The sequence below is a fragment of the Eubalaena glacialis genome, chromosome 2 (genome assembly GCF_028564815.1).
Source record: "Eubalaena glacialis isolate mEubGla1 chromosome 2, mEubGla1.1.hap2.+ XY, whole genome shotgun sequence".
Classification (NCBI taxonomy): domain Eukaryota; kingdom Metazoa; phylum Chordata; class Mammalia; order Artiodactyla; family Balaenidae; genus Eubalaena; species Eubalaena glacialis.
In genome coordinates this window covers 32025592-32050687 of record NC_083717.1, presented here as the reverse complement: position 1 = coordinate 32050687, position 25096 = coordinate 32025592, and the positions used below count along the sequence as shown (strand labels likewise).

Genomic DNA, 25096 nt, shown 5'->3' with positions numbered 1-25096 from the left:
TCTGTCACCTGTGGGACCCGTGGCTTCTGAGGATTTAATGTTTCTTGTTTTGCCATTTGTGGAAAATCCCTGGGTGACGGTGGAGGTGACGCCGGTGTGGGTAGTGACTGCCAGCACCATGCTAGGGCTTTATGTGTGTGATCTCAGTGACTCTTAGAGCAACCGGAAGAGGTAGGGACTAGGGTTATTCCCATTTTACAGATGAGGCCTTTGAGACCTGTGTGGGGTCAGTACTGCATCCATGGTTACACAGTGTGAGGGCTGAACAGTTTGTTAGGGCAAGGCTCACGCCTGTGACCCTGGGCAGCTCTAGAAGAGGTGATGCCGAGCTCAGCGACGGGGTGAGTGTGGGTGAGTTTCCTCTGCCCTGTCGTCTGTTTATTCGTTATCACGAGACCTGACGGGCTCTATTGTTCGCAGCGAGTGTGTCCTGGCACCAGCAAGGTGACCAGCAGACACCAGACCTCTGGCGTGTAAAACTGTCGCAACGTCCTGACTTCATGAGGGCTCAGGCCATAGATCAAATCAATCAAGTAGAGATTATTCATGGGGCATTTTTCTTAATTTTAATTGAGCTTTGGTGACATGAAATATTGATTTTTTTTTTTTTACATACAGCAATTAAAGGATGCATGAGTTGGGTCCAGCCAGATGCATATTGAATATCCAGATAGAATGGCCGTTTCTGCACCTGCCAGGGTGGTCCTCTGCCTTTTGGCAGCGAGGCCGGGAGTGTGGAGGGAGGACCCCACCCGGGCTGGTGTCACAGCTTAGGGGGACCGGGCGAGTCCTCAATGCACCTCCTGTGAAGAGGGGTGCCCCCCGTGCTCCTGGGGGCACAGTAAGAGCATGTTTGTCCAGCACCAAAGATCATGGTTCCGTGGGTCTTCGGGGTGCCTGGGGTGACAGGCTCTTGTGGTCCCTGCTGTGCGTCTGTGTTTGGCAAGGACTCACTTGTGACAGCTGTTGTGAGATCAGGTCCTCCAGAAACACCTGCTCTGTGCCCGAACTTCTTTCAGAGACTCTCCATCCTCTGGGCCTTGTAGATTCCTAGGGCTGCAGCCTTCCCTGGCCCTCCGTGCCCCTGTGGGCTGGGTACACATCAAGGCTTCAGTGATCATAGAGTTGGAGACTTCAGATTTATGTGACCACCATGTGGAGCGGCTCCGCACATCTGGAAGGCAAACCAAAGGCGTGTTTTGATTCTTTGGGGTTTTCATGATTTCTGTTTATTATCAGCCCAGCCAGTGCTTTCTAGAAAGAGCCCTCTGACAATAGAAAAAAGAAAGATCAATACATCGTAGTCAACTTATACAGCAGTTAGAGGGAGGTGTGATCCAGGGCCCCGAGGCCACATCACACGCACGAGTGTTCAGCGTTGCTCCCTGTGCGGACGCCTTTGCTGTGATTGGCATTCAGTCAAGACTTGCTTCATGCAGGACCTTTGGAGGTGGTGGCAGGAATGCTGCCACCAAATAGGGAGGGGGAATATTAGGGGCAGGGGCAACCTCGGTCTGCCCTGTGTGGGGGGCAGCACCGTGATGCTCCCTTTGGGCTCACACGTGCCTTGTTCAGCGGCGTATGAAGCAAGTATGAGCACCTGCTTTTTGTAGAGGACCCCCTGGCCCTGAGAGGCTGAGAGAAGAGCATCCCGGGGTCACTGGTGCCCAGGTGGAAGCAGGTGTGCAAGGGGCCCTGGTGCTTGCAACAGTGCCCAGGTGGGAACAGTCTGCCCAGACCTGGCCCCCAGGTCGGACCAAGCTGGAGAAAGAGCCCTCGGGCAGGTGCTGAGGACAGGGCTTGGGGCGGGGAGGGGTGTCCAGGGGCATGGCGAGACAGGGGAAGGTCCTCAACACCCCCGAGGCCTCCGTGGAGCGCAGCTGGCCTCTTCCTTCCTGCAGCCCTGCTCCAGTTCTGCAGCCGTCCCCACTCCTCTGCCTGCCCTCCCGGGCATCAGTCCTGGACGTCCCTTTGCTCATGGGGAGGGTGCATGGAAGGGTCCCCGGACTCCTGTGCCCCTCCCCAGCCTCCTCCCCGCCCAGTGCGCCTGCTGTCACTAATTCCCGGGACCGCCCTGGAAAACGAAATCCAGGCCTCGGCATCCTAAGCCCCTCGCTTGATCTGCCCGAGCTCCCAAACTTGATTTCTTGGAGCCCATTTGCCGAGTCAGCGCAATGCCCTGATTTGATTTTTATGAAGCCTCTTGAGGACCTGTGACTAGAGGTGGCTGTTATTTTCATGGAGCAGTTCATCTGGCAGGAATCTGGGATTGCGTCAGGGCTTTTAAAGTCTAGTTAAAGCAGGGCTTCTAAAATACTGTCTTTATTGTTTGGGAAAATCATGTAAAGCCCCTCCCCTAACAGTAATCTAGAAGGTTCCTTCCCTGCCCCCCTCCTCCACCCTCGAGAGAGTTGGGGCTAGTGGTTAAGAGCACAGATGGCAGAGCCCGGAAGCCTGGCCCTCACTCCGCTGCACCAGCTCCCGGCTCAGGAACGTTCTGGACTTGCCGCCCGGGGCTGTGGGAGCAGAGCTATTGGATCAGTATCTGGCGATGGATGGTGAGGGGCGTGGAGCGCTTGCCGTGAGGAAGAGGATGCGGGTCTTACATCCGTGGGAATCTCAGGAGGTGGGGGAGGCAGTCAGGTGAGGCTCTGCACACAGCTGGGACCGTGCTGGGCCGGGCAGGGAGCAAGATGATGTCCCCGTCTTCTGGGGTGACATCAAGGGAGGGACGAAGGCAGCAGGGTGAGGCAGGATGAGAGGAGGCATGGGACTGGCCAGGGACACCGTGGAGATGGGTGGGGCCTGATGGGCGGGGGTGACAGGTGGGGTGGGAGCAGCTCCCCAGGTGCCCTCAGGCTCCCCCCTCTCTGCAGGCCCTCTTCAGGTGCCCCCTCTCCCCGCAGGGATTTCTTGGGGGTGGTTCTCACATCCTCCTGGTGGCATCCTCAGCCCCTTTCTGCTCTGGATTCCCTGATCTGGGGGGCTGGGGTGGCAGCCGCACATCTCCAAGGGCGCCCTGATTTTCTCACACTCGATTTTGAATTGAAAATTAACTGAGAACCCCGCTTTCCAGGCAGATGAGCTGGGCTCCAGACCACTGGTCTGTCACTAATTCCAAATGCCGTCCCTCCTTTACTCGGGGTTTCTGAACATAATTCCCACTCCCCATCTCCTGGGCTGGCTGGCGTCTGCGAGCCCTCCCACGCAGTCTGTGCGAATTGCACTTACGGTGTGCCAGGCCCTGGGGGTGCAGAGATGAAAGTGACTTAAGCCTGCATCGAGAAGCTCGTTCTAGAGGGAGACAGACACGCAGAGACTCCCCGTCCATCCGGGTGGGGCTGGGTGATCAGGAGAAACCCCGCTGCCCAGCCCGTGAGTCCCTTGCAGGCTTCCTGGGGACGGGCTCCCACGTAGGTGATAAGCAGAGAGGTCCCGGGACTTTGAGGGGGGCTTTGGGAAGTCAGCTGACCAGGCGGGCTGAACGTGGAGGTCACGGGCATCCTTAGCATGCAGTGGGGTTGGGGATTGTGACGGGGGCCAGAGCCCTGAAGGAGGACCGGTGGAAGGTGAAGGACTGGATTGAGGATGCTGATGAGAGAGGGACAGAGCAGGGCCATCAGGGGGATGGGGAACTGGGAGGGCCCTGAGCATCTCTGGTGGATGGCCAGGGCAGAGGCTCCCATGTGGGAGCACAGGGGATGGGTGGGGAGCATCTATAAGGGCAGGCAGGGAGGGATCTGAGGAGGTGCCAGCAGGGAGAGGGTGCCCACCACGTGTGGAGCTGGGATGCGTTGCTTTGACTCAAATTGCACTGCTTGGCCAGTGGTGTGTGTCCAGGGCAGGTTTCGGGGAAGGAGAGAGGTGGGTGGGGGACTGAGGCAGGGCGCTGCCCCACCTGCATCTCCCATCCTCGGGCCCCTGCAGCACCGCCACCATCCCCCATGTGTGCCAGGGGCTCAAGACACATCCCACAAGATCAGTCAGTCACATGACATTCCCCAAGAAGTGCAGGGCTCCATGGGAGAATATATAGTAACAACTTCTGTTCAGGGAGAAAGACCACATTGCTGAGCACGAGATTCGGGGATGGAACAGCCTGGCGATGGCAGTCACGGGGATTGCACCCCAAAGCACTCAGATAGCGGTCAATGCTAATCAGTTACTAAAAAAGACACGGCACTGTGGTAATAGGAGGCTAACCAAGAATAGCTCCCAACCCTACATCAGATAATACCATGGACAGCTCAGGAAAACTAAGCACAGCTCAGAAAGGCTGAGAAGGGGGTGTGGCACAGGATGGCACCCCAGGGCCTAGCGTGGACTCCAGACCCTGCCAAGACCAGAGTCAGCCTTCACGGAAGAGAAGCTGGTCTCTCCACCTGAGACCAAGCCAAGGCCCAGACTACTGGAGCTGAAGGATGCTTGGATCTGGGCTTGCAGAATCTCATTGCCCAGCTGCTCAGGTTGGTTTCAACAGCCAGCAGATGGTCCTCTTAAGAGCTGGCAGTGTGCTGTCCTTGGTGCTGATGCACTGCTGGGTCTGCCCCACGGTTGGCCACCCTGCCCCACTCTGGGTGCAGTCAGGCCAGCAGGTCAGCGAGCCTGCGCTAGACTTTGGCCGAGGGGTTACTTCTCAGGACAGTGCTCGGGGCACCATGTCAGGTAGGAGGGAGGTTGTTGTTCGGGGCGTTGCCTGTTTGCCCTCCTTGGTCAATCCTCCTCTTCATTGGCCCGAACACTTGCAAACGGCCTCTGATTCTGCCTCTGGGACCTATTGGCCCACTCTGACTTCTGGTGCAGCCCTATCCCTCCCCTCACCCTTCCCACTTAGACTTTGGATCTCACGCTTCCCCTCAAAGCAGCCCTTGGTGCCGGCTGGGAGACCTCTGTTCCTGACCTTCACTTCCAGAGCTTCTTGGTCTCTGGCCGTGGAGGGGTATGCACTGACACAGACTCACCCACCCAAGTGTCTTCCTCAGAAGGGCTCAGACCCAGACCACCCCACACCCAAGCCAGGTCTCTGGGTACCTCTGAGTTCCTCTGGCTACTTCTGCTGCTGCTTTCTTCTCTAGTCATTGAAAATAGATGCTCTTCCTTGCTGTCATCTATTCCCTTCTACATTCATTCATTCGTTTATTCATTCATGGGGACCCAAGTATATAAAAGATAGCATGCTGGTCACTTTTAGAAATATGACTGTTAATTTCAAGAAAGGAGGGATAGTCTAGCCATTCACCAGTCCTCAAAACCCGCTCCAGACACAAGAGTAGTGGCGGGTCAGGGTGCTTCTTGCTGCATTGGATTTGCAAATCACGGGAGATGTCATGAAGTGGAATTGCTGCCCGAGGTTTTTCTTGCCTAATATCCTATTAATATTTAATCTCCAACCCTCTTTTAAATGCCAAGAAAAATGAAATCAGATGAATTAAGCCAAAGGTTTCCAAGTCACCTAAAATATGGGCCGTTTGGCCCATATTCAGAGATCATGGCCTGGTAATTTTTACAGTATTTGTGGGAACATTGATTTCTCTTCTGCACCACAGTTATAATGATCAAGTTCCAAAAAAAGACTTTTACATACAAAGCAATATTGTTCAGCCCTAAAAAAAAAAGGAAATTCTGACACCTGCTACAACGGGGATGAACCTTGAGGCCACTATGCTGAGTGAAATTAGACAGTCACAAAAAGACAAATCCTGTATGATTCCACCCAGTGAGGTACCTAGATTAATTAAATCCATAGAGACAGAAGTGGACTGATGGTTGCCAGGATAGGGGTGGGGGGAATGGGGGTTAGTGTTTAAAGGGGACAGAGCTTCCGTTGGGGATGATGAAAAGTTCTGTGGCCGGATGGTGGTGATGATTGCACATCAGTGTGAATGAACTTAATGCCACTTAATTGTCCACTTAAAATTGGTTAAAATGATACATTTTATTTTATGTATATTTGCCACAATAAAAAAAAAAAAGAAAGAAAAGGCTCTTGTCTCATTAACTGGCCTGAGCCAATTTGAATCATCTAAAACTAAGTTGAGCCAGTCTGAGCCCATGAAGGGGCAGAGGAGTGGTGGATACCAGATTATTAATCCTGCTGGGCTTTCACATAGGTCATGCAGACCACTGGGTTATGTAAAATGGTTGAGCTCATACCATGTTAGTATCATTAAAAGAAGAATATGTTGTCAAATGTACCATGAAAATACTCTCTCTCCTCATCCTCAACTTTAAGGAAACCAAGATGTTCTATTTTGCGTATTCATGATAGTTGAGCAGGTAGATTTAATAGAAGCTTACTGGATGGTTGGGCTCTCCTTTACACATTAGCTGGTTAAACTTGTTTTTCAAATTAGGAGTCATAGGACTTAGTGTTGGCAGCCATAGGCAGTTCCATTGAGTTGTTTATTATTTAGGACTAATAGTATTGATTGGAATGGAGAACTCCTTCCCGTATCGAGAGAGCAGAGAGCTGGTCTTGGCAGTTCCGTGCTGGGAAGGGCAGTCTCTATAGACAAGTGGGAGTTAAATATGGGAAGTGCCTCGGAGCTGGAATTCGAACATTGACTTAGCATGGTCATCTGGTTTCTTCTGACCTGGGTGCCTTAGTGTCATCCATTTATCTGATGCCATGCTCGCTCTCACAGAACGTGTGTGGGGTGCGCTCTAGGCTGAGGGTGGGGAGCAGCTGGGGGAACAGGGAGGGTCTCGGGGTTCCCGGGAGCCCCCGGCCTGAGCCTGCCATAAGGCCAAGAGATTGCTCTTCCCTTTGGAGGGTCACTGTCGTTAAACTGCTCACACAGGGCTTCTCACCTTGCAGTTAGCGGGGGCCGGGGTGTTTGTAGCAAGCTGGTGGAACCCGTGGGAAAAGCAGCCTGCTGGCCCCCAGCTACGGATGCAGAAGGGGTCATGGAGCTTTTCTCCTTTGAGAATTGAGCTAAATCAAACATGACACTCCCCGTTTCTGTAGCTCTGCCTGCAGTGATGGGGCTCCCTCCTTCCCCACGAGGGAATACGACTGACATCCCAGGTGCGAGGCTGGTGCCTGGGACGGAGGAGTGTCTGAGGTCCTGCTGCTGCTGTCTGGGTGGTCTGCCTCCTTCCCCTGGCCCACCCTCCTCCCCTTGACCTTTGTGTCCCTCAGGAGGGCTGGTCCTGCATAAGCTGGTTGTGACCTTCGTGCAGGGGTCTAGTGCTGAGCTGAAGGGGGTATCAGAGGCAGAGGCAGTGTGTTTTAGATCTGTCGAGGGCTCTGCTTACTCTTTCTTTCCCTGTTACTTTAAAATTGTAGCTATAGACACATAGCATGAAATTTACCATTTTGGCCATTTTAGAGTGTACAATTCAATGGCATTTAGCACAGTGTTGTACAACCACCACTATTTAGTTCCAGAACATTTTCATCACCCCAAAAGGAGACCCCATACTTATTTGGCAGTATCAGTCCCCAATCTCCCCTCCTTCTAGCCCCCAGTAATGACAAATCGACTTCCTTCCTGTGCAAGCAGACCCCCTGAGATACTGTGGTTTGGTTCCAGACCACTGCAATAAAGTGAATGTCTCAATAAAGCAAATCACAAATTTTCTGATGTCTCAGTGCATCTAAAAGTTATGTTTACGCTATACTGTAGTCGATCAGGTGTGTAATAACATCTGAAAAACAATGTACACACCTTAATTTAAGAGTACTTTATTGCTAAAAAATACTAAGCATCGTCTGAGCCTTCAGGGAGTCGTAATCTGTTTTGCTGGTGGAGGGTCTTGCCTCGATGCTGATGGCTGCTGGCTGATCAGGCTGGTGGTGCCTGAAGGCTGGCTGGCTGCGGCAATTTCTTAAAATGAGACGACAGTGAAATTTACCCCATCGATGGACTCTTCCTTTCACAAATGATTTCTCTGTCTCATGCAGTGCTGTCTGATAGCATTTTACCCACAGTAGAATTTCTTTCAAAACTTGAGTCAGTCCATCCAATTTTGAAATTCTCCTGCTGCTTTATCAACTAAGTTTATGTAATATTCTAAATTCTTTGTTGTCATTTCAACAATCTTCACAGCATCTTCACCAGGATTAGATTCCTTCTCAAGAAACCACTTTCTTTGCTCATCCATAAGAAGCAACTCCTCATCCATTCAAGTTTTATCATGAGAGTGCAGCAATTCAGCCCCATCTTCAGGCTCCACTTCTAATTCTAGTTCTCTTACTGTTTCCACCACATCTGCAGTTACTTCCTCCACTGAAGTCTGAATCCCTCAAAGTCATCCGTGAGAGGTGGAGTCAACTTCTTCTAAATTCCTGTTAATGTTGATATTCTGACCTCTTTCCAAGAATCACAAATGTTCTTAGTGCCATCTAGAATGGTGAATCCTTTCCAAAATGTTTCAATTTACTTTGCCCAGATCCATCAGAGGAATCACTGTCTATGGCAGCTGTAGCCTTCCAAAATGTAAATATTTCTTAAATAATAAGATTTGAAAATTGAAATTCCTTCTTGATCCATGGGCCGCAGCATGGATATTGTCTTAGCAGGCATGAAAACAACATGAATCTCTTATATCTCCATCAGAGCTCTCGGGTGACCAGGTGCATTGTCAGTGAGCAGTAATATTATGTGCATTGTCAGTGAGCAGTAATATTTTGAAAGAAATCTTTTTTTTTCTGAGCAGTAGGGTCTCAACAGTAGGCTTAAAATATCCAGTAAACCATGTTGTAAATAGATGTGCTGTCATCCAGGCTTTGTTGTTCCAGTTGGAGAGCACAGGCAGAGTAGATTTAGCATAATTCGTAAGGGCCCTAGGAATTTTGGAATGGTAAATGAGCATTGGCTTCAACTTAAAGTCACCAGCTGTGTTAGCCCCGAACAAGAGAGTCAGCCTGTCCTTTGAAGCTTTGAAAGGACTGACTTTTCCTCTCTAGCTATGAAAGTCCTAGATGGCATTTTTCCAATAGAAGGCTGTTTCATCTACATTGAAAAGTTGTAGTATAGAGTAGCCACCTTCATTAATGATCTTAGCTAGATCTTCTGGATAACTTGCTGCAGCTTCTACATCAGCACTTGCTGCTTCAGCTTGCACTGTTATGTCACGGAGGCGGCTTCTTTCCTTAAACCTCATGAACCAACCCCTGCTAGCTTCAGATTTTTCTTCTGCAGCTTCCTCACCTCTCTCAGCCTTCAGAGAATTGAAGAGAGTTAGGGCCTTGCTCTGGATTAGGCTTTGGTTTAAGGGAATGTTGTGGCTGGGTTTGATCTTCTATCCAGATCACTACAACTTTCCCCATATCAGCAGTAAGGCTGCTTCACTTTCTCATCATTCATGTGTTCACTGGAGTAGCACTTTTAATTTCCTTCAAGAACTTTTCCTTTGCGTTCACAATTAGGCTGCTCTTTAGTGTAAGAGGTCTAGCTTTCGGCCTGTCTTTGCTTTCCATATGCCTTCACTAAGCCTAATCATTAGTTTTTGACTTAAAGTGAGAGACATGAAACTCTTCCTTTCACTTGAACACTTGGAGGCCACTGTATGGTATTAATTGGCCTAATTTCAGTATTGTTGTGTCTCAGGGAATAGAGAGGCCCAAGAAGAGGGAGAGAGAGGTCAGTGGAGGAGTCAGAACCCACACATTTATCAGTTAAGTTCATTGTCTAATATGAGCGTGGTCTGTGGTGCCCCAGACAATTACAATAGTAACATCAAAGATCACTGATCACCATAACAAACATAATAATCATGAAAAAGTTTGAAATATTGCGCAACTTACCAACACGTGACACAGAGACACAAAGTAAGCAAATGTTGTTGGAAAAATGGCACCAATAGATGAACTCAACACAGGGTTGCCACAAACCTTCAATTTGTGAATAACACAATATCTGCAAAGCACAGCAAAGTGAAATGCAATAAAACAAGGTCTCTCTGTATAGATTTGCCTGTTTGTAGACATTTCATCTAAATGTAATCATATAATATGTGGCCCTTTGTGTCTGGCTTCTTTCACTTAACATGATGTTTTCAGGGTTCGCCCGTGTTGTAGCGTGTATCACGACCTCATTCCTTTTCATGGCTGAATGATGTTCCATTGAATGGATATACCACATTTTGTTTATCCATTCATCAGTTGACAGACATTGGGTTGTTTCCACCTTTTGACTGTTGTGAATCATGCTGCCATGACCATCCCTGTACGTTTTTGTGTAGACACCTGCTTTCAGCTCCTTTGGGTCTACACCTCAGAGTGGAATTGCTGGGTCACATGGGCATTTAATGTTTAACTTTGTGAGGTATCACAGACTGCTTTTCACAGCAGCTAGACATTTTACATTCCCACCAAAAACGCATCAGAATTCTAGTTACGCTCAAATTAAAAAAAAGGAACAGCCTGAACGAAGCCTTGATGGCATGGCATCTGGACGCACCATTGTTCAAGGGTGGCTTTAGTTGACCTGTGTGTTTGTTAATACCCTGGCTGGCCCCACAGAGTCTGAGGCAGCAGGACCACTGAGTTATGCCTTGGTGCTGGTCGGGAAGCTGTCCTGGGCCTAGACCTTTGTTATGTGCATCTTCCCGTCCTGAATGCGGGTGCCCAGGGTGGTGCAGGACACAGAGCAGATGCCTGCTCGACTGGCCATGTGGACGCAGACTCTGGGCAGTGCTTGACGAAGGATGGAAACGTAGATGCCAATGAAAAATCTGGTTCTGCTCAAAAATGCTAGTCCCCCGGGTACCACCTGCCCCTCCTGGGGCCCTGTGAAAAAAGAGTGAATGATGGAATGGAGAAGTGATGGGGCCCCGGGGGCAGTGGCGGAGAAAGTTTTAGTGGACGAGTCTCAGAGAACAAGGCCAGGCCCCGAGTGGCTTCCCCAGTGCCTCTTGTCATGATTCTCGTAAGCCAGAGATCAGCTTCAAAAAGATGCGATCATCCCCAGAGGGATAACTATGATAAGAATAAAGACTTTATCCAAGCTCTCCTCCTCCTGCAGATAAATATCACAGAGTGACCTGAATCGTAAGAGGAATGGGAGAAAAAGAACAAATTTGTCATTTTTCGGAGCCATCTATTTGTCAGGGGATGGATTGGAGGGCCTTTGAGAGAAGACCTGGAGGGCGCTGATCAGACCATCAGTGGCCCTGTGGGTTACGCTCTCAGCTTGGCCCCACGGGAGCATCCTCAGTGTTGCTGCCCCAGCTGCCCCTCCTGAGCTGGAATGTCCGATGAGTCAGGCTGACCGATGCCTTTGAAAACAGAGCAAGAAACAACTCCTGGAGAACACTCCTGCAGCACTTGGGGTTTCTCTTACTCGGAGTTGTGTCTGGGGGCAGATAGGGCAGTCCAGCGGCTTCCTTGGCTTTGCGTTCATGCTATCTGTCCCTCACTGAGCTCCCCTCCATGTCACTCACGTGCTTGTCATTCAGGACAGCGCTCGGAAACACGCAGCTTTTGTTCCAGATGGTGTGAGCGGGCGTGTGCTTGTTTGCTGTTATTCCATCTGAAGCCATGTGGGGTATATTGCCAGATTTTCAGTTTAATCCAGCAGACACAATCAGAATTGACACATTAAAAAAATCCTAGCTTTAATTTCCCTAACTAGAGCCAAGATATTTATTCGAACGATTTATTCAAATTAGTGTATTTTTCTTACAAGCAAGTCATCTCTGCCCTGAACAGCTGTCCCTGGTCCTGGCATTTTGTGACCAGCCTGTGCCATCACATCGTGCTCTGGTCTCCGGGCTCCATGGAGTGGGGTTCGGGGGGTCCCCACTGCATTAGCATATTTCAGGTCACATGTTTCACTCACCCCTCCCCCCCAGCAATGGCTGATGGGGGTTCCAGTGGGTGGCACCGAGAACGCCCCACTACAGGTACTTGATGAGGGATGTGGCCCTCCCATCCCTGTTGGCATCTTATTTTGAGGTGTGCCTGGCTGCTGTACCGTGGGGAGGGCACAGAAGGATTTAAACAACATCTCCCTCTAAGATCCATATGGGCCTCTAACCATGTTCATTTCAGATCCTGTGTCCCCTGCTGCCAAGCCCCCCACCCTGGCCCCTGAGATGAAAATTTGAGCACCAGATGGACTCTCCCAAGAAGAAGCAGCACAAGCCGTCCTCCTGCCTCTCTGGAAACAACCCCAGCTGTTTATTATGAGATGCAGTTGTCATGGTGATGAGTGGTCGGAGGGAGTTAGAGAAAATGTTGGCCTGGAGGGAAGGGTCGAGCCTGTGGAAGCTTTGGGGAGAAGCTGCCCTTGTACGTGGACCTGAGACCTTGTGTTGCCTGTGGTCACCACGTGCTGTGGCCCCACACTGAGTTGTCTGGGGGATGGTGTAGGGCACTGACTTCCAGCCTGGGTTCCCCTGGCCAAGCCCGAACTGCGTCCCCCAGAAGGGATACCTCTTCCATTTGCCAGAGACACCCAACACAAGGCCAGCGGCGGTCCTGGTGTTGCCGTTTCCCACTATGTATTCGGCACCTTGATGACAGTCTGTTGCCCCATATTATGGTCCTCTTTCTGCCAGAAAAATTCGGTTCTATCCCAACCTGTAACATTTGTAGAAGGAGTGTTATCTTAGTCCTTTTGGGCTGTTAAAACAGAATACCATAAGCTGGGAGACTTAGAAACAACAGACATTTACTTCTTAGTTCTGGAGGCTGGAAGTCCAAGATCAAGGTGCTGGCAGCTTTGATGTCTGGTGAGAACCCACTTCCCTAAACAGCCATCTTCTTTTACATCCTCACGTGGCAGGAGGGGCGAGGGAGCTCTCTGGGATCCCCTTTATAAGGGCACTAATCCCATTCATGAGGACCCCACCCTCATGAGCTCATCTAATCCTAATGACCTCCTAACAGCCCACCTCCTAATACCATTGCCCTGAGGGTTAGGTTTCAACATATGAATTTTGGCAGCGGGGGGTGGGGGGACACACAAATATTCAGTATGTACTAGGTGTGGTTGACCTCGTTTTCATTTTTCAGTTGATTGGTTGGTTTCTTTGGGGTTTTTGGAGTTTCCTGGTGCCTGTTCGGCTCCTTGTAAGGCAGTGCAGGCCTTCAGGAAATGAAGTTTGTGAACTCAGCCTAGGGACGGTTAGAAATTTCGCAAACAAGAAGGTAAAATACTGATGTGCTCTAAGTGGACCTTGAAATTAGGAGGTATACAGGACAGCAGAGGGTTGTCTGGGGCATTCCCACATTAGAGCCTTACTTAAGGCGGACGGGAGCACCCCTTGAGGTGAGAGACCCCTTTGGACATTACAGGAGGTTTTTCCTGGTGTGTCTTGTCCACAGTGGGAGGTGCAGAGCCAGTAGGGCTGTGGCAGGATTAGGAGTTCGGGAAGAAGCCTGGCTCCCGTGGGACCCTGGCAGGAGTGACTCCTTCAGGCTCAGCCCTGCAGGAAGGGGCGCTGTCTGCTCAGCTTGGGCAGCATGGATCCATGGTGGGTAGATTAGACCTGAAAGGAGAAGGATGGGGCCAGACCTGAAAGGAGGGCTGTGATGGGTGGAGCAGGGGACCCCAGAGCCCCGCCTCGGGACAGACCAGAACAGCGGGGCCAGGTCAGGGCCCACTGGCTCCGTCTGGGGGCTCACGGGGCTTTGGGGTAGGGGCAGTCCTTTGGGCTTCCAGCAAGGAAGAGGGGACCAAGCAGACATCTGACTCTCCTGGCCCCAGCTGTGCCCTGCACCCCCTGTGCTCCGGGAAGGCCTCATTTCTTCCTGTGGGTTGAGCGACCCCAGATTGCTCTCGGGATGTGGCACAAATCTGCCCAGTCCTTAATGCCCAGACAGCTTTGTCCACCTCCTGTCTGAGCCATCCCCTCCATGCCCACGGCCTCTGAAGCCCAGTGGTACCTGCAGTCACGGAGAGGATGCTCAGCTAGAATCCCTGGTCTGCCTGGTGCACAACCCCCCTGTTCCCTTCAGGGCTAGGACAGTGGGCCTGGGTCTTTTCATTTTTCTCTAACCCCCGCACAGAGATCTAATGAAGAGTCACAGGCCATGACAGTAACAGTCTAGGGCAGGGAAGACACGACACATGGCTGTGCTGCTTGAGGCTGTGGGTACCTGGCCATTCCTGTCCACACCTGGAGCCTCAGTCCTCTTACCTGTAAAGCAGGAATGGGCACATCCATCTCATATGGGAAAGAATGTGATTCATAACGTTACTTATTTATAAATAAACATAATGTAAATATGAGTATAATGTGTATGTAGTTCATAATATAAATTTATTTATTTATAAATAAAACTTACTAATGTCATTGGCATAATCATATTGTTACTGCTTGATAATCTATTTCCAGAAAGTTCTGGAACTCGATTTAAGATGCTGGCTCACCAGAGCCTCCTTTGGGGTTTGGACAGTGATTTCAGTGCTTGGATCTGGAGAGATCTCCTGGATAGTACAGGGCACTAAGTAGAGAAAATATACCTAAACTTTACATTTTGTTCATCGAAGTAAGAGGAATTTTGGTTTGATGTCTTCTTTAAGAGAAGACTTATGACATGTCCTTGGGGCATTTTTTCCTCTAGTAGTAGATTGACTAATTTGCACTAACTAAGGAATTTAGATTTTTGAATTTGCATTGAACTAAGAATTTAAGTTTTTTAGAAATATAATTTTAACCCTTGGACGCTCTTCTTGGGAATGTAAAATGGCTTAGCTGTTGTGGAAAACAGTATGGTGGTTCCTCAAACTATAAAAAATAAAATTACCATATGATCCTGCAGTCCTACTTCTGGGTATATATATATACCCCAAGAACTGAAAGCAGGAACTCTGAGAGATATTTGTACACCCGTGTTTGTAGCAGCATTATTCACAACAGCCAAAAGGTGGACGCAACCCAGGTGTGCGTGGACTGATGAATGGATAAACAAAAAGTGGTCTATATAAACGGTGGAATATTATTCAGCCTTAAAACGGAAGGACATTCTGACACCTGCTACAACATGGATGAACCTTGAGGACATTATGCTCAGTGAAGTAAGCCAGTCACAAAAAGACAAATCTTGTATGACCCCACTTGTATGTGCTCCTTAGAGTAAATTGATAGCGGCAACTGGTGGTTGCCGGGGGCTGGTGGTGGGGTGGGAATAGGGAGTTAGTGTTTGATGGGGACAGAGTTTCAGTTTTGTAAGATACAAAGAGCTCTGGAGATGGATGGTGATCGTTGCATAATAATGTGAAAGTACTTAATGCCACTGAACTGTACACTTACAAATGGTTAAGATGGCAAACTTTCTGTTATATGTATTTTACCACAATTAAAAATAATAATAAACAAGAAATTAGAAAATATGATTCAAATAACTTTTTAGAAGTATAAAAGTATACATATTATTGGCAGAAAAGTTAAATTATATCTGTATGCACACACACATACCTATATACACATGCATTTTATAAAATTGTATCATATTGTATCTCCAGTTTTGTGTCTTGGTTTATTTTTCTTTTTTTAAAGTTAAATTTTTTATTTTTTATTTTTGTATTTTTATTTTTTCTCACATGTGAAAACACCATCTTTGTCTTTAACTTCCCGGTTTCCAGGTTTGCAATGGTTTGGAGCAGCCAAGGAAGCAGCAGCGCTCTGATCTCAATGGCCCTGTTGACAATAACAACATTCTAGAGGTAATTTTTCCAAGGAAGAGAGTTCTGGCCCAGGGCCCTGATGTGGGAGCTGCCCACCCTGTCTTCATGGGCTCGCCCTCTCCACCATGTTCTTGTCCCGCCCAGTGCCTGGGGGAGGGGGGTCCCATCAGGCAAAGCCCGGTGGCCCTGCAGGAGGAGGAAGGGAAGGCCCTTTCCTGTTGACTCAGACCCACACCACGGTGTGCCCATGTGTTGCCTTTGGTGCGTGGGGGTCATTGGTGCTCCCCGATTTGACAGAAACTCATTTTACCCCATTATCTGACGGTCATGTTCTAAAACAGGATTACTCAAGGGTGGCACCATTGACATTTGGGGCCAGATCCTTCTTTGTTGTGAAGGGCCATTCTTTGCACTACAGGGTGTTTAGACACATCCCTGGCCTCTACCCACTAGATGCTAGTAACAGCCCTCCTCCCCAAGTTGTGACAACCAAAAATGTCTACAGAAATTGCCGTATGTCCCCTTGGGGACAAAAATCACTTGGGTTGAGAACCACGGTTCTAAACCAACAATGTGGTTTTAAAATACAATCCCATGTAAACTTTCACTGCCATGATGGGGAGGTTATTAGAATGAGGCCTTAAGCAAGTTATTTCCCTTTTCTGGATAACATGGTTTGGATGAGATTTTCTAACTTGGATGAAATAACTGTGGCCACCCATGCAGTGGCATCTGATCTCCTTCCTTGCTTTTAAAGATGTGCCTGGAAATTCTCATGCCCACCGGTTAGGGAAACACTGGGTGTATTCCTTCTAGCAGTGACATGCTAATCTGGTTTTAGCTGATGGCCTTTTGTACCCCAGGTTTTCCATGAGAATTGGTTACATGTACCCCACCCAAACATCATGGCGCCGGAAAGACACTGGTTTGCTGTAAGGAGCTGACTTCTTGAGAAGACCAGTCATAATTAATTAATTATGGTAATTAATCATCTTAGGCTAGATCTTATGGGCCAACTACTTAAACCTATTGTGTGTGTGTGTTTTCATATTTCCTAACAGACAAAGAAGGTGGCATCATTTCCAAGTTTTGTGGCTGGTAAGTGACTGAATTTTCTCTCTTAGGGGGCAGTTGACATATTTTCACGTCAAAGCAAATGGGACTTTGACTTTTGGTTTTCTCCTGCAAAGCTTGTGTAGAAAACACACCTTCAAGGGGAAGGCAGTTCTACAATAAGGCAAGGTGCTCGGCCCCATGTCATCAATGGGAGGCGAGAAGATCCAATTGATTAGGGAACAGGAAACCATCCCATTTAATTACACTTTCAGTAATGGCCTCACACATGACACGATGATTGAATTAATAGATTGAAATGTCTCTGTATAAGCTGCTAATTACGATCTAACACTTTTGATTAGGGTGGATATAATTGCATCCAAATTCAGACTGCTAGTTTTTTTTTTAAAGACTCATTTCCTTCCACTCTCCTGTCTCTTTTGAGGAGGTTAATATTGCATTTTAACATTCAATTAAAAAAAAAAAAACCCAGCTGATCTGTTCTGTGTCACTTTTGGTGTGGGGAGCACTCCTGCTTGGCTGTTGTCTGAAGGGCATCAGAGAACCCCCGGCAACTCCTTTAGAACTCCCTCCAACCACATGGTAAAGAGCCTCTTAAAAGTAGGATCTTTGCTTTGCCAGGAGGCTGATTCCTGCTCTTGCTAGTGGGTTACAATAAACAATGTGAAGTTTATTAATTCTTTCAATAAGCTGGTAATTGATTTTTATGAATATTTATGGGAGCAAGGTAAATTAATCTTCAGAAATAAATGACTTTAGACTTTTGCTACCCTGGTTTTCTTTTTTACTATAGAACTAAAAGAACCTGGGAAACTGAAGCCCTCAAATTCCCTTTCAAGGGACTGACTGGTTTAAATCAGGCTAGCCCAATTCAAACTGGTTAAAAGTGAATTCACTGGCTCAACCTGGTTGCAACTGGTTCCACGTTATACTGGCTCGGTGTTGTTCCAGCTGGATAAAAACCAGTTTTGAACTGTCGGAACCAATATTACACAATTCAAATAGCCTTGACCCCATTTTGACCAATTCCAGTAGGCTCAGATGGATTTTGCTCAGCAGTTTACATGTGGTTTGGGGTACATTTTAGCTGGTTCAGACTGGATCACACTGGTTTTCATCAGGTCACAGTAGATTATGATGATCCCAATCCAGCCTGCTAGTGTGGTTGTTCCAGGACCCAGTGACTGGCAGGACCCAGCATCTCCTTCATAGGGGGGATGTGTTACATCCCAGCTCCGGTCTCCTTGGTGATCAGGATGCCGGGATGGGGCTATGCCAGTCCACTGGTCTGGTGATGGAGACTCTTGTGGATCCAAGAAGCTCACTTTTCTTTTTTTTTTGTTTGCCTACTCCACGCGGCTTGCGGGATCTTAGTTCCCTGACCAGGGATTGAACCCGGGCCCCCCCCGCAGTGAAAGTGCCGAGCCCTAACCACTGGACCTCCAGGGAAGTCCCAAAGCTCACTTTTCAACATATTTCATGGCGCCATTTGGGCAGGACTCCCTCAAACTGTCTGGGGGGATGATTTGCACATGAAGCTCCCCTGGCTTGAATCAGCTTCATACCTGCAGGGAGGGGAGGGGGAGGGACCGGGAAGCAGAGTCAGTGCCTAGGTGCCCCGAGTCATACCTCTAGCAGTCAGACTTCCAGAAGACTCCCTGCTCTGTACCAGCTGACTGTTATAGACCACATCAAAACAGCTGCCTCCAACCAACCCAGACTGGCTAAGGCTGCTTGTGACCAGCTCGAACCAGTGTGGACCGCCGTACTTTAGAGTGTCCTATAGAAGAGAAGCCCTTCGACTGTTATGAAAACGTAGCGATCTTAAAGCAAACACACACCCCTTCATAGCAGAGGATTCATATTCAACAAAGACTTGAAGGACCAAAAGTCTGACTCAGGAACAGGAAGAGATAATGATGAAACACCCTAGGATGGAATGAATGTGGGGAAACCACCCCCAAATTAGACACCTTGATCAGTTAGGAATGCGTTTCCATGCACCTACTGGGAGCTTGTCCAAACAGGGAAGCTTGTTGTGTACAGAGGTCCAGAGGCGAGTGGCTCCTGGCTCCATGGGTTCGTGACACGGGGATCGGCCTTCTCCTCGGGCGGGTCACCTCAGCCCCACCCAGTGTCCGTATCCTTCCGGACACCACTTCCTGTTCCTGGCAGGAAGCAGAGAGAAAAGGGCAAAAGTCCACACCAGCCGTGGTAGAGATGGGAAAGATGGTGACTGCGTCTCGATGGAAGATGCATCCTTGGGGGGTACAAAGCTTTGGACTTCCCATGGAGGGTGCCTTGTAACCGGATGTGTCCCTCGAGGGGCCCCTGGAAGCTGTACCCATGGAGTGAGTGTAAGAGATGTTGTCTCCTGGGACACTGGGACGGCTCCACACACCCTCCCTGATGGGCGTTTCTTACCCTCGTGCTCGAGGCGAGCCCCTGGGCGGCTGTGTGGACGCTGCGTGGACTCTCGGAAGAATCCAGCCGACAGACTGTGCGTCCTGCCTTTTTCCCTCTGAGGAGGCAGCCCCACGTCTGGCTGAACTTAGGAGCCCTCGTGACTCTGAGTGTTTAGTTGAACCTTAAAGTCCCTGATGACCTCTTTGTCTCCCATCGGCCAGAGATGTGCCAGTGACTGCACCCTGAACCTCAGGGTTGCCTGGACCACTGGGCTTCCAGGAAGGAGGGGAGCAGGTCTGGAGAGGGGGCTGGAGGGGACATGCCCTCGGTGTCGGCCACACCCCGTCTGGCAGGCGAGCATTCCAAGTGCGGGGAAGTCTTCGGGCACGTTCAGTCCTGCGGCCCGAGGTCTCAAGGGCTGAGAAGACCCACTGTGACCTTGAGGAGGAGTGGGCCTTCTGCCAGCTCTGCACTGCGGGGAACCTTCCTGGAGCCTTGATGAGGGAGCGCCTTCAGTCCCAACTCATGCCTTACTTCACATCCTCTGTTGTTAGTAATAATGAAAGATGATAGTTAACAGTTACAGCGATGCCGTCTTCACGTGTCTCAGGCGCTGGGTGTGTGCCATTCCCTGTGCTGGGCCCTGTGCATCTCCTTCACGTCAGCCTAACTCACAGGTTAGGAAGCAGCGAGGCTCCTCCGAGGCCCCATGGCTGCCAAAGGGCGGAGCCGGGCCTTGGACGCACGTCTGGGTACTTGACAGCCCGCCCTCCTCGCCGAGCTGGTTTCCTGACTCCCTAATACGCCTTCATTCACCACCATCAGTAACGGGCCAGATAGTCCTTGTCAGCGCTACTCGGGCCCGGAACGGCGCTGATGCCTTAACCACGCTGACTCGGTGACCTCCTAGCAACCCCCAGGGACGGTGCTGCCACAGATGAGTAAACCGAGGCTTAGAGAGGGCGCATGGTCAGGTCGTCCCTGCACAGCCGGGGTGGGAACCTGGGCTGGGAACTGGTCTGGGGTCTGAGCTCGCCGCGCCCTGCTGGACTATCCAAGCAGCCGGCCGCGTGCAGCAGGAGCGGGGGCGCCTTCACCTGGTGAAGATGCACGGCTCCAGTTCTGGGGAGTCCACTGAGGATAACCTTCTGGATATAAGAGCTGCTGACCCCACTCAGACTCAGAGTCACCAAGTCATTGAGGGAAGAGCCCCCCCGGTGACCACCGTCTGTGGGAAGACGCTGGCCCTCTCGGACCCTCTTGGTTTGGAAGGTTGACACTGCAGGGTACCTGTGGAGGGTGGACCCCTGCACAGAGCTCTCCCAGCGTCCCGTGGGGAGGCATCCCAGGCGGCAAGGAGCAGCAGGAAGGCCAGGGTATTCCCTCCCGCGGGCCGTGGAGGTGGCAGCATGCGTCCACGGGGGCCAGAGGGTCACCTGCTTCTGAACGAGTATATGTGAAAGTCTAGCTTTTCTATCAAACCAGACATGTGCTTATTAAAACCCAAAGGCTGGTGCTGGTCTCGGGCGATGGACCCCACAGCAGCAGCTTCAGCACCAAACAAAGACTGATCGATGGTGTTCTGTTCCTCACACTGCTCTCCCCCTGGTCCAGCAGCCAAGGCTCCCGTGAGGTGTCCTGGACCACCCACACCCCACCAAGACCCTGGGCTCGTGCTCAGATGCCACTGGTCCTCCAATCCAGGGCCCCTTAAAGGGGTCCTTACACCCTGTTGTCTGAACCTGTCAATGTCCCACCCTGGGTGCTGGGAGATCACGGGGGCCTCATCCCCCGACTTCCAGGCCTCGGGCTGAGCTCACCTCACACCTTCCCTCTCTGAGGGGTCCTCACAGTGGTGATGAAGCCACTTGGCTATATTCATACACTGGGCACTTCAGATCTGAGCCTTGGTTTGCTCTTAAAGTAAGCAGTTGGGGTGAACCTGTCCAGATAAGACTCCTGAGTTGAAGGCAGCTCTCACCTCCTCCTTGTCAGCCTGTGACAGGGGCAGGGCTCCCGAGCCCAGAGCAGGCCTGGGTGGACACGTGGGCCCCCTGGGTCCGGGGTGCTATTGGCCGGAGGGTGGGAGTCAGAAGGGAGCGGAGCATTCCAAAGAGGGCTTAGGAAAACCAAAAAGACTTCTCCTGGTTAGAAAGAAACAAAACCATGTGAGATCTTGTCTCCAGTATTCCATTTGGTCAGCATGAATAGGGCTTGGACCTGTTTTTAAATGGGAACATTTATTCACCAATAGAGGTTTGTTAAGCTTTCTCTGAATAGTGCTTGGATCAAGCCAAGAGCCGTAAGATTGAAAAATGATTTCTACCCTGGAAATCCCTGTGGTACCTTCCCCTTTTCTATCTGCACATCCCAGACCCCTAATCCTTCTCTGCAGTAGAAGCCATTGTTAAATTTCCTGTGAATCATGCCAGAAATTTCCTGGACATATATAAGACTATACATAGAGCTTTTAATTTATTTTTTAATATTTTATTGAAGTATAGTTGATTTTAGACCTTTTTCTTAAAACAGATTTGGGCCACATGGGTCTGCACTTAGCTCTCTCACTTCTTGGTAGATTTCACTTCTTGATAGATTTCTTGGTAGAGACAACAACTATAAATTCACCTAATTATTCAAGTGGTAACACAGGAGTCAGTGACTCGGCCCTATGATGCCCTACGATGGGGTATTAATCAGCCCCCTCTGGACTGATGGTTACATGGTTTCCCCTCTGTGCAGCACTGAGCAGCCTCGTGGGTGAGTGCTTGCAATCAGGTGTGAGTTGAGTTATTTTGTTTTGGTTGCATTGGGTCTTCGTTGCTGTGCGCAGACTTTCTCTAGTTGTGTCGGGCTAGTCTTCGTTGTGGTGCATGGGCTTCTCATTGCGGTGGCTTCTCTTGTTGTGGAACACGGGCTCTAGGGGCGCAGGCCTCAGTAGTTGTGGCTCATGGGCTCTAGAGTGCAGGCTCAGTAGTTGTGGCACATGGGCATAGTTGCTCCACGGCATGTGGGATCTTCCGGACCAGGGCTCTAACCCGTGTCCCCTGCATTGGCAGGCAGATTCTTAACCACTACGCCACCAGGGAAGTCCCATGGTGTGAGTTGTTTTAGAAAAGCACTTCCTGGATAGAGCGGGGCTACAGGTTAGCATCACGCCTGCTTGGATAAAGATGACCAGATTGCTTTCCCAAGAGGTAGAGAGGTCACATGGCTCTCCATCATGTGTGAGCATGTGGGTCACCTGTACTGTGTGCCATCCCGCTGTTTGCTCTTAGTCCCAGGCTGATGGGTGGAAAGTGGTATCTTGGTAGTTTCACGTGCATATTTTTCATCAGAAGTGAATCCCAGATCCCATTTTCCTATGCTTATAAGCTGTTTGTGTTTCTTTCCCTGTGCATTGCATGTTTATTTCCTTTGCCCATCCCTCTATCAGATTTTTGGTGTTTCTTATTTATTTGTGCTGTTCTTTACATATAAAGGAAATTAGCCCTTTGATTTATATTGCAAAAGTGTCCCCCAGGTTACAGTTGTCTTTTGAATTTCTTTTTTTTGTTTTGTACATTTTAAAATTTGCTGAACATTTTATGTAGTCAAGTGTATTCATCATTTTCCTTTGAGGTTACTGAGTTTTTGAGATTAGTATGACCTTCACAGTCCTAAGATATTTTTAAGATAAAGTTTTCTTCTAGAGCTTTTATGATTTTAGTTTGAATTAATTAAATATTTGATTTATTTGGAATTTATTTTGGTATATGGATCCAGGAAAAGTTACATTTCAAATGAGACAGCTAACCAGTTGTGCCAAAGTTATTCAATGAATCTTGTTTTCCACTGGTTTGAAATGCAGCCTTCATCATACATGAAATTTGCCATGTACATGTAGGGCTGTTTCTGGATCTGATACACTGATTTGCCCACTCAGGTTCCCGAACCAGGCTGCTTGCTTTCCTAGATTTATGCTGCATTTTATTCCCTGGTACAGCTAGTTCTTCCCCTTGCCACCATCATTCCTGATCACAAATTCCCTGGATCCTCTTGCATATTTATTTTTCCATAGAAACTTTAGAATCAGTTTATCTAGTTATGCAATAAAAATTCCTATTGGTTTTTTAATTTGGCATGACATGCATTAAATTTATCTATGTAGGGGAAGTGTCAGCTTTACAATATAGAATCTTAGCCAGAAAAGGACTTATCTTTCCATTTATTCAAGCTTGTTTATCTTCATCAATAAAATTTTTTTCGTAAAAATCCAACACACGTTAGTTTATTCCTTGGTGTTTTATCCCTTTTATTGCTTTTGTAAATCTTATCTCTTGTTTCGTTATTTTTTTCTAACATATTACTATTTGTAGCTACAAAGAAAGCTATTGATTTTTTAATATATTAAATTTGGAACAACTGCCTTAATGAATTCTTTTCTTTTTTGAGTAGATTTTTAGTTGTTTTCTTGGGTTTTTCTTGGTACACAGTCATGCCGTCTGCAAATAAGAATGATTTTTGCTGCTTCCACTCTTGTTTTCTGTTACTTTGTCCTCTTGTCTAATTGATTGGGTAGAATACAAGGAACAATGCTATAGAATAGTGATTTCTTTTAAAATGATGCCTTTTGGGGAGGTACATCCTTTTAATTTTTTATCATAAAAAATTTCAAACTTATACAAAAGAAGAGAGAATACTATGATGAACTTCCTGTGCCCTTAGCTTCAGTCTCGACCTGCTCACGGCCAGTCTTGCTTCATCTACATCCCCACCCTCTCCTAGATTATTCTAAAGCAAACCTCAGATCTCACTATCCTCTTTAAATGTTTCGAATATGTATCTCTAAAAGATAGGAAGTTTGTGTTTAAAGATATTGCAATACTATTACCACAACTAAAATAAAATAATCATTTCTTTGTATCATTAAATCCCCAGGCAGTGTTTGCCTTTCCCCAGATTACAGTGTGCTTATCTGTATGAGGGTCCGGATGAGGGCCATGCATTGAGATCAGCTACGTGTCCCATTCTCTTATGTGTCTTATTTTATAGGTTCTCTATCCATCTCTCTTTTTTCTCATTTACAATATTTTTGTTGCTGCCCTTGTAGAAGAATCTGTATCATTTGTTTCGTGGAGTGCCCTGCAGCCTGGATTTTGCTGATTGCATCCTCCTGGGGTTATTGCTGTAAAATGTTGGGTGTTTAGATAAAGAGGCTTGATCAGATTTAGTCTGGTTGTTTGGGGCGAAAAACCCCAACCTTCATAGGTTTTGTGTTTTTCCATCAGGAGGCACATGCTGGCTCTTTGTTTCTCTCTTTGTAATATTAGCAGCCATTAATGATCATTGTCTAGACCCATCAATTGATTAGAGGTTGCAAAATGATGGTGCTCTAGTTCCATCATTTCTCATTTCTTCTTGATTATCTGGAGTTTTCCTCTGCAGAGAAACTTGCCCTCATCAAATATTCAGTTACCCAGAGTACAATTTATATAGGAAAAGCTAGTTAACTACTTGATTCCTTCTCTTTATTTAAAAAATTTTAAATTAATAAGTTTCCCTAACAACCTCTAAAGATCAGCACGATCAGGGACTCTAGGGTTGAAGCACGGTGGGCGTGTCACACTGTGTCGTGGATGTTATCCTTATTGGGGTTGAGGTTGTCCTGTCTTTGGCCAGTGGGAGCCTCCCGAGGTTGGTTCCCGAGTCCTGTCAACATGACCCCTGTCGTCTTTGGTAGCTTCCTTGCTTTCTAGTATGACTAGATATCCAGGCTCATCTTAAACACCTCTCGCTTCAGGACTAGGACAAGTTGTTTCTAACAGGAGCCCTGGGAAATCGTACTTAGAGACTATAATCTGCTCACTGTGGGTGCTCATTGCTACTGATTTGGTCAGAAGGGTAAGAAATGTATCTGTGGTGGGATGGCTCCCAGTGAGCCCCACCTGCTGGTATTCGTGGCCTTGGGTAACCTCTCCCCTTGAGAGTAGGTTGGACTTATTGACTCGCTTCTAGTGGACAGAATATGGCAGAAGGGATGTCCTTCCCAA

The 25096-nt window shown here is 48.5% G+C and overlaps 1 protein-coding gene across 2 annotated transcripts in view; it reads left to right on the top strand.

Annotated features, from left to right (window-relative positions):
• Positions 1–25096, top strand: part of APBA2 (amyloid beta precursor protein binding family A member 2) — a 66825-nt gene that overhangs the window by 5719 nt on the left and 36010 nt on the right. For both annotated transcript variants that reach the window (XM_061181698.1, XM_061181696.1), the window contains exons 2-3: positions 15540–15620; positions 16643–16679. In XM_061181698.1, coding sequence (XP_061037681.1) covers positions 15540–15620; positions 16643–16679 — 118 coding nt within the window. The remainder of the gene's footprint in view (positions 1–15539; positions 15621–16642; positions 16680–25096) is intronic.